General features: G+C 42.9%; 1 protein-coding gene across 3 annotated transcripts; it reads left to right on the top strand.

Moving 5' to 3' along the window:
• Positions 1 to 681: 681 nt before the first annotated feature.
• On the top strand, positions 682 to 11,921 carry PPP1R14D (protein phosphatase 1 regulatory inhibitor subunit 14D). 3 transcript variants are annotated; one of them, XM_072625422.1, is made up of 4 exons: positions 682 to 1,275; positions 10,640 to 10,720; positions 11,066 to 11,098; positions 11,520 to 11,921. In XM_072625422.1, exons 1-4 carry the CDS (start codon positions 1,024 to 1,026, stop codon positions 11,583 to 11,585), a joined length of 432 nt encoding a protein of 143 aa, XP_072481523.1. In that variant the 5' UTR covers positions 682 to 1,023; the 3' UTR covers positions 11,586 to 11,921. The 3 variants fall into 3 exon arrangements, with proteins under 3 accessions (XP_072481523.1, XP_072481525.1, XP_072481524.1); XM_072625423.1 differs by lacking the exon at positions 682 to 1,275 and adding an exon at positions 1,323 to 1,416; XM_072625424.1 differs by lacking the exon at positions 10,640 to 10,720 and having other exon boundaries at positions 929 to 1,275.
• Positions 11,922 to 11,936: the final 15 nt, after the last annotated feature.

Below are 11,936 nucleotides of genomic sequence, written 5' to 3'. Positions count from 1 at the left end.
GAACATGGAGATAATACATTTGTTGGTGATGGCAAGATCAAGATTATAGCTATCTTTGAATGTGTCTGACATAGGGTGGAGGAACAGGTCATCCATAGTGAATAGGGTGAGGGACTGAGTGGTTAGGGTGGTTGATGGAGAGTCAACATGTATACCGAAGTCTCTTAGGATGAGAGCAGTACAGGAGAGAAAAGTTGTAAGCCAGATAATGAAATCATTGAGGAAGGAAGAGGAATGCCTTGGAGGTCTATAGATGGCTATCAGGATTCTGATCAGGTGGTGGATATGAAGATCATGAACCTCAAAGGAGGAGATGTGACTGCGGGATGGAGATGGGGGAGAATCTGGAAGTGGCAATGGGGAGCAGGGGGTATTCCAATTTCCCTACCTCAACCCATGAGTCAAAGTGAAGAAATGGCCTTTGCCAAGGCATAGCAGCACCTCCTCTGTTATAGTCTTATAACCTTGTGGAGAGGTTAAATCACTTACCCAGGGTCACCCAGCCCTTATGTATCAGAAGGAAGACTTGAGCCCAGATCTTCCTGACTTTGAGACCTCTATCTACCATATCCCATTGTCTCTCATAGTCACAACATATACTCAATAATCATAAACATTCGTTGAAGGGAATTGATTTTGCTCTTGGCTCAGGTTAGCCACTCAGTCTCAGGCCCATCACCTAGCCTTGGCTCAGCTTCAGCCCTGTTCAGTGCAATCTAGAGCCCCCAGCTCAGAAGCTAAGTTGTTTTTATTTGTCTGGGTCCTAGATGCTGCTGGAATGAGACCTTGCTTCTCCCTGGGGCTTTAGGGTGATTGCCCTTTGAACTCAGCTATTATGTTCTCATATCTTGGCACAATAGAGTAATCTCTGAAAAAGCACCTATTGGAGAGCAGGAGTGTGTGTGTCTCTTGGCCCCTCCCCTCTGTCCCTCCCTTCTTTCCTCCTGTTCTCCTTTACTACTATACTATCTCTGTCAGGCCCTGAGCAGTCATTCCCAACGCTTTCCCTAGACCTGGACATTCATGCTTTCCTCACACCATTCTCCCTGTGGCTCTGTGTCCAACGGGGACCCAGGGAACCACAGTAAGCAGGTCCAGTGGAGTGCTAAGGAGAGAAGGACATCTCACTCAAGGCCTCGGCTGGATTCTTCCAAATCCACAAGTCCAAAGACCCGGAAACCAAGCCGTTTGACAGTGAAGTATGACCTGGGACAGCTACAGACGTGGCTAGAGACAGAGCAGTGGGTGGATTCCCAGCTTCAGGAGCTGTACCAGGTCTGAACAGAGCGGGTTTGGGGATGCCTGGGAGAAGTGGGCAGTAAAGGGGATGGCTGGAGGGACAGAGAAGAGACAAATAAAGGAGCTGGAGACCAGAAAAGAGTAGGTGACTGACCGGAGGGACAGGAAAATGAGCAGGTATAAAAGCTTTCTCTTGTGAAAAACGAAACTTATCTTTTGCCTCTTCCGTCAAAAGTTCATTGGGGCTGCTCCTCAGGGAACAAAATGTTCTCAGCTGTTTGGTATAATGGGAAGAGCACTGAGAAGGAGTGGGAGTAGTAAGGGAGGAATCAAGAAATGCAGATTCTAGTTACGGCTATGACAATAACCCTAATAATAGATAACATTCAGACAGCGCTGTATTACAGGGTGTCCCAAAAGTCTTAGTGCAGTTGGATAGCTTAATTTTGCTAGCTTAAAACTGCACTAAGACTTTTGGGACACCCTGTCTTTGACCTCGTTTGATCCTTACCACAACTACATGAGGCAGGTGTCATTATTATCTTCACTTTATAGATGGGGAAACTGAGGCTAAGAATGGTCAAGTGACTTACCTAAGGTCAGACAGCTGGGAAATGAAGCTGGATTAAAGTTTCCTGACTTCAAACCAAGAGCTCTATCCTCTGCACCGCCTAGTTCTCCCTCTAAGTTGCTGTGGGATCTTGGGCAAGATTTCTCGGGGTCTTAGTTTCATCATCTGTAAAATGGGGATGTTACTTGCCTTAGTAATTTGACTCAGTTCAACTAGTATAAGTATTAAATGTTTACTCTGTGATAAGGAGTAGAGGAGGGAAATCTAAGTGATGTAAAAACTAAAGAGATCAATCAAAATCTCTTTAAAATAGAAAGTAAAAAAAAAAATGTTGACTATCTAGAGACCTTTTTTCTAGTTCTGACTGCTACTATTTTGATGTATGACCTTGGATTAATCATTTTATCCTTTTGACTTTCATTTCCCCCATCTATAAAATCAGGAGGTTGAAACAGATTCATCAATTCATCAGTGAATCAATTAATAAGTTTTAAATGAGGGATTACTATATTCTAGACTGTGTGCCAGACACTGATTCAGCAGCAAAACCAGAGTTTTTCCTGCCCTCAGGGACCTTCAAATCTGTGGGGAAGGTAACATGTACGTAGATAAATCCAGGAACTCTAAGCTTCCTTCCAAGTTTTGATATTCTAGGAACTGGAGGTAGAAGGTCACTAATCCCATGGAGTTAGGGTGGTTGTGATGAATAAACATAAAAGCGCTTTGAAAAGCATGAAGTTGTATAGACCTTAATTTAATTTCACATACATGGTCCCAAGAGAGGCTGCTGGCAATCTGAATTGGTGATAGTCTGCTAATCTGGACTTTCTTTCACAGCTAGTTCAGAGGCAACTGGTGGCACAGTGGATGTAACACTGGGTCTGGTATCAGAAAGACCCTAGTTTAGCCTTAGATGTTTACTGGCTAAGTGACCTTGGGTGAGTCATTTAACTGCTACCTTCATCAATTTCCTCATCTGTAAAATAGGGATAGTAATAGCAGTTACCTCACAGGGTTACTGTGACATTCAAATGAGATTATTTATAAAGTGCTTAGCACAGTGTTTGGCACATTCTAGAGGCTTAGCAAACATGCATTCCTTCTTCCTGGTCCTTCGCTTCCCAGAAAGGGCAAAGATATGTTTTGTCTTCATTACAGGAAGCTGTCACTTTTTCTGCTTAGCCAGATCTGCGTTCTAACAGATGTCCTTGGACTCTACATCTTCTGATCGAGTATCCCTTTACCCTTATTCTCTTTTAACTCCTGGCTCTAACCCTTTCCCTTCCAGAAGAATAATGATTTTGACAATGTTACTTTTTAACAGACTTTTATTAATAGTTTTTAAAATATATCACCTATATTTCCCTATGTGTCTCCGCACTCAGACCCATGCTTCATAACAAATTTTTTCCATTTATATGTAAAAAGTTTTCAGCATTCACTTTTATGAGATTTTGAGTTCCATGCTTTTTTCTCCCTCCCTCCCTCCCTTTCCTGCTCCCTCCCCAAGAATGGCAAGCAGTCTGATATAGGCTATACATGTACAATCATATTAAACATATTTCCACATTAGTCATGTTGTGAAAAAAGGATCAGAACAAAAGGAAAACCCAATCAAAAGAAAAAACAAAACAAATAAGGTGAAAATAGTATGCTTCGATCTGCATTCATACTTCCATAGTTCTTTCTCTGGATGTGGATAGCATTTTGCATCATAAGTCTTTTGGAGTTGTCTTGGATCATTGACTTGCTGGGAAGAGCTGAGTCTAACAACGTTAATCATCAACGTTGCTGTTACTGTATACTATGTTCTAGCTCTGCTCACCTCACTCAGCATCATCTGACATAATATTCAGTGTTCCACACTCACAGACCCCACCTTTTCAAAGGAATTAGGACAGGTGTTTTCTCATATTTCCTCCTTGAGACTGATTTTTTACAATGTCACAACGTTCAGGTTCAATTGTTTTGAGCATAACTGTGTGATTTATAATTCAGTTGTAAGCTCCACCATGACAGAGATAGTATTTGGGATTCAATTCAACTCAGCAAGCATTTACTGGACCCATACTTTGTGACATTGTCAAGCACAGTCCTAGGCACTGAGAAGAGGACCAAAATGAAGCAGTCCCTTCCCTCAGGCAGCTTCTGTTATACCAAGAGAGAAAAACTGTACACAGTGAAGTAAATGCAAAATATATACGAATGTAAGATAAATCTAGGAAGGGTGCTTTCCAGGAAGCTAGAAGTTCTACATATGGTAATCTCATCAACCTCCATGGATTCAATTATCACCCATGCAGATGATTCTCAGATCTACTTATCCAACCCTGACCTTTCTGTTGACCTCTAGTCTTACATCTCCAGCTGCCTACTGGACATTTGGAACTCCATGTTGCTCAGACTCAACGTATTCAAAAGAGAACTCATTATCTTTACCCTGAAAAACCTTCCTCTCTCCCTAACCTCCCTATTTATTGATAAAATCATCATTGTTTGTTGTTCTTATTCAGTAATGTCCAACCATTTGTGACTCCATTTGGGGTTTTCTATGGCAAAGACACAGGAGAAGTTTGCCATTTCCTTCTCATTTTACAGATAAGGAAATTGAGGCAAACAAGGTGAAGTGATTCATTCAGGGTCAGATAGCTAGTAAGTGTCTGAGGCTAGATTTGAACTCAGGTCTTCCTGACTCCAGGTCTGGTCCTCTATCCACTGAGCCACCTAGCTGCCTTCATCCTTCCAGCTCCCTTAGCTCAAAACCTGTGTGTGTCTTCAGTCCCTCTTCATTCCCTTACTCCCTCCTTATGTCCCATTTGTTGCTAAGTACTATTGATTTTACCTTCGGGACTTCTCTTTAATATGCCTCCTTCTCTCCTGATATTGCTACCACCCTGATGCAAACCTTTCTCACCTCACCTATGGGCTACTGTAATAGCTGACTGATTGATCTGTCTGATACAAACAAGTCTCTCCCAATTCCATTCCACCCTCTATTTAGCCACCAAAGCGATCTTCCTAAAATTCGGGTTTGACTGTTATACCCCCTACTCAACAAACTGCAGTAACTCCTTATTGCCTTCAGGATCAAATAGAAAACCCTTTACTTTGTGTCCAAAGCCCTTCATCACCTCTCCTCCTCCCACCTTTCCAGTCTTCTTATACCTTATATCCCAGCCTCCAAGAATCCTTCAATCCAGTGACAGCAGCTTCCTTGCTGTTCCTTGCATAGGACTCTCCATCTCTTGGCTCTGGGAATTTTCTTTTTATCATTTAGTTTTTATTTTATTTTTTTCTCAATTACATGTAAACAAAAAAATATAATATTCATTTTTTTTTAAGATTTTGACTTCCAAATATTCTGGGCATTTTCATTGGCTTTCTCTTAAGCCTAGAGTTCTCCTTCTCTTCATCTCTGTCACCTGGCTTCCCTGGTTTCCTTCAAATCTTAGCTAAAATCTCAGCTTCTACAGGAAGCCTTTCTTGATCCCCCTAGAGCCTTTCCTCTGTGGATTATATCTCCAATTCATCTTGAGTATAGCTCATTTATACACAGTTGTTTGCACATTGTCCCCCTTTTAGACTATGAGCTCCTTGAGAACAAGGGACTACCTTTTTTGCCTTTCTTTATCTCCTTAGGCACTTAGCACAGTACCTGGCATATGCTTAATAAAAGTGGAAATTAAGAGGGAGAACGTGGCAGGCTTAGGCAACAGTGTATGCAAAGACACAGAGAAAGGAGATGGCAGTGTCACATATGGGGAGCAAGAAATAGGTCAATTTGGCTGAAATGTAGAGTGGATGTCGGGGATTGATTTATAATTGGTGCAGAAAGCACAGTTGGAGGCAGATTGTGAAGGTCTTTAAATGCCAGACCTAAGAGTTTGTATTTTATCCTAGAGACTGCTAGGGACCATTAGAGCTTCCTGTACCAGGGAATGACCCAATTAAACACAATTAAACACAAATATATGTTAAGAATGTCACTTTGGCAGCTGTGTGGAGGATGGATAGGAGAGGGCAAGACACCTGGAGTCAGGGAGATAATTTAGGAAATTTTTGTAGTGAAGGTAACAAGGGCTTAAATGAGGGGAGTGGCCCTGTGAGTGGGGAGGAGTGCACAGATGCAGCAGCTGTGAAAGTAGAATTGACAAGACTTGTCCACTGATTAGTTCTGGGATGGTGAGAGAGAAGCAAGAGTCAAGGATGATTCTGAGGTCAAATACCTGAGTGATGGAGTCATACCTGGGTGACTGAATGATGGCCCCCTCAACAAAAGACAGAAGTTAAGTTATGGAGTGAGGGGATTTGTGTAGTTGCTTCTTATTATTTGGGACACAAAATATAGCAAAGGAAACCTCCTAATCAAATGGCATCATTTAAAAGCCAGTCTACTTTTCAACTCTACAAACATGTAAAGACCTACTAGGTCACTTTGGAGAATGTCTTTCCAGGATGGAGATAAAAAGATGAAAAACATCAGTCTCTTGGCCAGCTAGTCCACACCCCTCTTTTTACAAATGAGAAAATGGAGGCCAAAGAAGTAAAGTAATTTGCCTACGTAATAGTGATTGGAGATGGACTTGACTGAGTGGAAGATGGAAGTGGCAGTGATGGACGTAGATCTGGACCTTCTAGCTTCAAAATCAAGAACTATTTCTACCACACCAGTCTAATGTGCAACACATATACACAGAAGCCTGAAAGCAAGTAGAAAGATAAAGACAAAGGAAAGACCCAAAGTGTTCCAAGAAAATCCATGGAGGGAGAGGATATTTTCAGTTGTGGTGGAGTGGTAGATTGTTGCACTTGTCCTTCATTCTGGAAGAGGACCATGACATCAGGAAAGTGATGCCACAACTTGCAAGAGAATTGGATTTAAGTGAGGCATGGCTGTGCAAGGTCACCAGCCTCACTTTCTCCTCCAGTGTCATCTGGATCCAGTGGCCAGATATAGATCAAGATGACTGGAGATGGCCCCATGGAGTGGTAGATCAGGGAAGGCTTAAGGGAAGAGTCAACACCTGAGCTGGACTTTGGAGGAAGAGAATTGTCCGAGAAGGAGCAGGGTAATATTCAGGAATGGGGGAATGCTTGAATGCCTGGAGATGCTGGAGTGGAGGATGAAATTCAGCAGCATCTATTAATCTAATCTGACTGGTTGGTAGAATGGGTGAAGGGGAGTCTGTCTGGAGTCAGATGGTGGAGGGCTTTGAATATCAGGCTAGTAAGGGGTTTGTTCTTTTTTATGTCAACTAATCATAATTACTTAAGCAAAATAATGGTAACATTAGCTCACATTTATAGAGTAGTTTGCAAAATGCTTTAAAGTATTATTTCATTTTATTGTCCACAACATCCCTGGGAGGCAGGTTCTGTTACTTTCCCCATTTTACAGATGAGGAAATGGAGACAGAAGTTAAGTGACTTTCTCAGGGTCAAACAGCTAGTAAGTGAATGAGGTGTGGCACTTTTATTGGTACTAGTAGGCGTTGTATTGTAGGAGGAGGGTTGGAATTTCTTTGTACTTAGAGTTGCTTCTCTCTCTCTCTCTCTCTCTCTCTCTCTCTCTCTCTCTCTCTCTCTCTTCCTCCCCCTCTTTCTCTGTCTCCCTCCCTCCCTCTTTCTCTCTATCTCTCTCCCTCCCTCTTTCTTCCTCTCTTTCCCTCTCTCCCTCTCTCTCCCTCTCCCTCCCTCCCCCTCTCTCTTCCTCTCTCTCTCTTCCTTTTTCTCCCTCTCCTTCTCTCTGTCTCCTTCTCTCTTCTTCTCTTCTCTTTCTGTCTCTGTTCTCTTCTTCTCTAAAGATCTCTTTTTTCCATTTCAAATTCTCATATTCTTGTATCAAAATCCCCATATCTTAGCCATATAAGAGTTCATCCTTTTAGGATTAAAATAGAATGGTTACTAAAAGGACTGCATTTTACCAAGCAGGAGGGAAAAAACAAAATACAGTTCTAAGTTAAGGAGCCCCAGACAAGGAGAAAAACACCCAGGTATGCAGGAACACCACTCCTAAGGACTGTCCGGAATCTGACACCAGGTTATCATGGCAACTGTCCAAAGTGCCAAGAGTTGGCATGGTTCCCAATCCTCAGCAGGAAAGAGGATTGTAGCTGAGGAAATCCTGGCCAGATGATCACTGTGGACAGAGGTCAGAGCCATCAAAGTAGCCTAGTCCATCCCCCCTCTACCCCTTTCCCCAGCTGCCAGATTGGCTCCTTGGAATCATGAGGTCATAGATTAAAGGAGCCAAAAGGAGCTTGGGGGCCATTTTGTCTAACTCCCTTATTTTATTGATGAGGAGTTAGGGATCCAGAGTAGATCAAAATCTTGTTCAAGTCACACAGGAAGTAAACTGGAGGAGTGGGATTTGAACCCAGGGCCCTGACTTTCAATCCATTGCTCTTGCCCCCGTCTTTGTATGCATAATGCCTCATATATAATAGGTGCGCAGGTCGACGGATCCATTATTCCCAGATCATATTCTCACTTTACTTACCTTATTGATTTTATGGGATCTGGGGCTTCTAGCTCTTTCTATGTTTGCACTCTCCCCAGCTCCCTAAGGACTTCCTAACCCAATCTAGATGAATATGAGACCAGATTTTGTACCAGAGTCCCACATGAGGAGAGACTCATCATCACCCCCAGAGCTACTATTGACCTGAAACAGAACATAAACTTGCCCTCTAGCTGTGAACATGGATAAGGACATAGGGTCCCAGATTTAAAGCTGAAAGGGATTTTGAAGGATATTGCTTTACAGATGATGAAACTGGGACCCAGAGAAACTATAACTTGTGTAACCCATAGATACGCAGGTAGTAAATGTCAGGGATGGAATTTGAACTTAGTTCTGGTTTCTTTCTGGAAAGCCAAACATACAAGTCTACGAGTCTAACTGGGGGAAGGAGATACTTGAGTTGAGCAGGGCAGAGGTTCTAAATTTGAGGGAAGGGTTACAATCCTATGGAAACTGTGGGAATTGAGTGAATCATACTGATTCCATCTTGTGACTCAATTCCGGATCTAGCTCAGTTCCCTTTCTATTCAATTATGGGTCTAGTCCAATTTCTGTGTTGTGAGAAAAGTCTGTTCAATTATGGGAATTGTGAGAAAACTCTGTTGTATTGTTTGAACCCTGTCTGGCTGGGAAACTGGACTACATTACCTGTGCCTTAGAGGTCTTTAACTAAGGATCTAGGTTTAGCTGACTAAAACACAGTTCTGATGATAAATGCAAGGAGTTTTCTCACCATTTCCTCATAATAAGGCAGCTCCAACCTTTGTTTCCTCAATTATTTCAGATTTCACCCAACACAATAATTAGAGCCCCTATCCTACCCTTCTCCTCAGCACTATCTAATAATCACTCAAGCACCTACTATGGGCTACACACTGGAGATATAGAAGCAAAGAATGAAACAATCCCTCCTCACATTCTATTGGGAGAGGGGGAGATAACATGCACCTATATAAGTGTATGCAGTGGGGCAGCTAGGTGGTATAGTGGAGTGGGTAGAGCACCAGCCCTGGAGTCAGGAGGACTTCAATTTCAGCCTCAGGCACTTAGCTGTGTGACTCTGGGCAAGTCACTTAACCTTGATTGCCTCAAAAAAAATAATAAGTGTATGCAGAAAGATGGCTAATATGAAAATATGTTTTTCATGACTTCACATGTATAAAGAGTAACTTGTTTGTGCTGGAAGGAGAAAGAGAATTTGGAACTGAAAATAAAAGTTTTTAAAAATATGCAGAATAGACACAAAATAAAAACAAAGAGTTTGTCAGGAAGGGAACTAGAGTTTGGGTGGGGGAATCAAAAATAACTGTGTAGAAGGTTACATCTGAGAAGTGAGGAATTCTATGAAGGAGGTGAGGAAGTGAGTGCATTCTAGGTGATCAGTGCAAATGCATGGAGAGAGGAGATGGTATCATATGTAAGGAGCATAGAAAGGCCAATTTGGTTGGTTCATGGACTTTAGGATGAGTATAATAATGTACCATGAAGCAGCAACCCTGAACTCCATCCACTGGACCACCTCGCTACCCACCATAGAACATAGATAATGCTAATATGTGGTTTTCTGAGTCAATATACCGTCTCATTTAAGTCCTTACGTATGAGTTAGCAGCTCCATTTCTATAGGAGCTTGACAACCACTGGTCTAGACTTTAGAAAAGTAAAGGAGAAAAGGTTAATATTGCAGATTAAATTGAAAAGTAGGGCAGCTAGTTGGTTTAGTGGATAGAGAGCCAGATCTGGAGTCAGGAAGGCTCATCTTCTCAAGTTTGAATCTGGATTCAGACACTTACTAGCTGTGTGACCCTGGGCAAGTCACTTCATCTGTTTGCCTCGGTTTCCTCATCTGTAACAACCTGGAGAAAGAAATGGCAAACTACTCCAATATCTCTGCCAGGAAAGTCCCAAATGGAGTCGTGAAGAGTCACACATGACTGAAAAATGACTTATATAATTTTTCCCCCTCAGAGAGCTGGTTGTTAAACCTTTACCAGCATATCCCTGTACTGCTCTAAAACTGTTGCTTGAGATCATCAGTAGAGAGCTCTGGCAATGAAGTTGTCACCAGACCAAAGGCTGGTCACTGTAGTCTAATAATAATGAGGATGATGATAATAACTGGATTTTACATATCAACTTCAAGTTTGCAAAATGTTTTACATCTATGATCTCATCTGAGTCCAAATTTATCAGAGTGGTGAAGTGACTTAGGCAGGGTCTCCCTGCTATTAAATATGGAAGCTGACTGACTTTTAAGACCGTTGGTCTTCCCGCTATGCCCAACACCCTGTATGATTCCTTTGCAGGAGCAACTGTCCTCTGTGCCTGAGTTTAACCTGGAAGATTTCATTGAACTCTCCACAGACGAACAGAAAACCAGACTGCAGGTGGGATTAGAAGGCTCAGCTCCAGATTGTTTTACATCACATGGAAACAGGAAGCTTGGGGCTGAAGGGGTCTATGGAAGGGGGCGGAGGAAGGAGGAGCAGACCATCCTCTGGAAGCTCTTTCTGGAGTCAAGATTTAGGTGAAGGGACAGGAGGAGGGTAACTGGGTAGAGATGGCTAATTGAAGGCTCTAGGAAAGAGCCTTTGGGCTCCTGCTGGGGAAGGACTCATAGCTCTTTCCTGACGAGCAGTAAGTTCGAGTTGGGCAGAGAGTCTGGAGACTGTAGGTTTGTAGAAAAGGTTTGCTGCCTTGGGGTGACTCATCGTTGGCTTTCTTTTTCCTAGGCAATGCTCCAAGAATGCGTCAGTCCTACAGAGGTGAGTGTGGCCAGTTTGTTCAAGGAATGAGAGGAGGCCAGAGCAGGTATCTGGTCTGTCAGCCAACAAGCATTTATTAGGCACTTACTGTGTGTTAGACTGGGGATATAAAGGCAAAAACAGTCCCTGCTCCCACAGCTTACATTCTAATGGGGGAAATAAGTTGTAAGTAACTATAGATACATAGAAGACATATATGGAGTCAGATGGAAGGTCATCTCAGAAGGTACTGTGGGAGGTAGTTTTACTTGAGTTCCCTATAGGGAGGTGGTTGGGGGGAAGTGGGTAGAATCTCTCCTAGAGGTAGGAATAATGGTCAGTACCATCCAGGGGCAGAGCCATGGTGTGGTGGAAGGTAGAAGCAGGGGGTAGATTTGACTACAAGTGACATGTGTAACTCCAGCATCTTTTCCCTTTCCAGCCCTTTATCTCTGAGCTGCTTTGCCGCCTCAAGAGCCTCCGGAGGCTCAGTCGGCCTCAGAAATGAAACTTTATGTACCACCTTACCTACCCCTAGACCTCAGCTGACTATGGACCCTTATAAGCCTCACCCTTCCTGCCTCCCAGAGTCACCTCCTCAACCTTGTAGCGTTGACTATGGAGATGAGTGGCAAGTCCCCTCAGGAGACATGGGCCAGCAAGTTGGAGGATGAAATGTGTGGACACTGCCCTAGGGGATATGGGGCATATACAGCTTCAGCCTGATAGTATCAGCACACCAGCTTGGCCTCCTCATTGACTGGACAAGTGACTCTGGGTCACCACCTCTAGAGTTCATGACTCATGTTTTGGATCTAAAAGGGTAAAGCCTATAGAAAAGTTATTGGTGTGGAGTTTT

The sequence above is a fragment of the Notamacropus eugenii genome, chromosome 7 (genome assembly GCF_028372415.1).
Source record: "Notamacropus eugenii isolate mMacEug1 chromosome 7, mMacEug1.pri_v2, whole genome shotgun sequence".
NCBI lineage: Eukaryota > Metazoa > Chordata > Mammalia > Diprotodontia > Macropodidae > Notamacropus > Notamacropus eugenii.
The sequence above is the reverse complement of the archived record's forward strand: the minus strand, read 5'-3'. Positions and strand labels throughout refer to the sequence as shown.

Bases quoted from the DNA above. Each gene is read 5' to 3' on its own strand.
- PPP1R14D (XM_072625422.1), top strand. From the start codon at position 1,024: ATGCTTTCCTCACACCATTCTCCCTGTGGCTCTGTGTCCAACGGGGAC. The intron at 1,276-10,639 runs GTCTGAACAGAG...ATTCCTTTGCAG, and splicing joins AGCTTCAGGAGCTGTACCAG to GAGCAACTGTCCTCTGTGCC. The intron at 11,099-11,519 runs GTGAGTGTGGCC...TTCCCTTTCCAG, and splicing joins AATGCGTCAGTCCTACAGAG to CCCTTTATCTCTGAGCTGCT.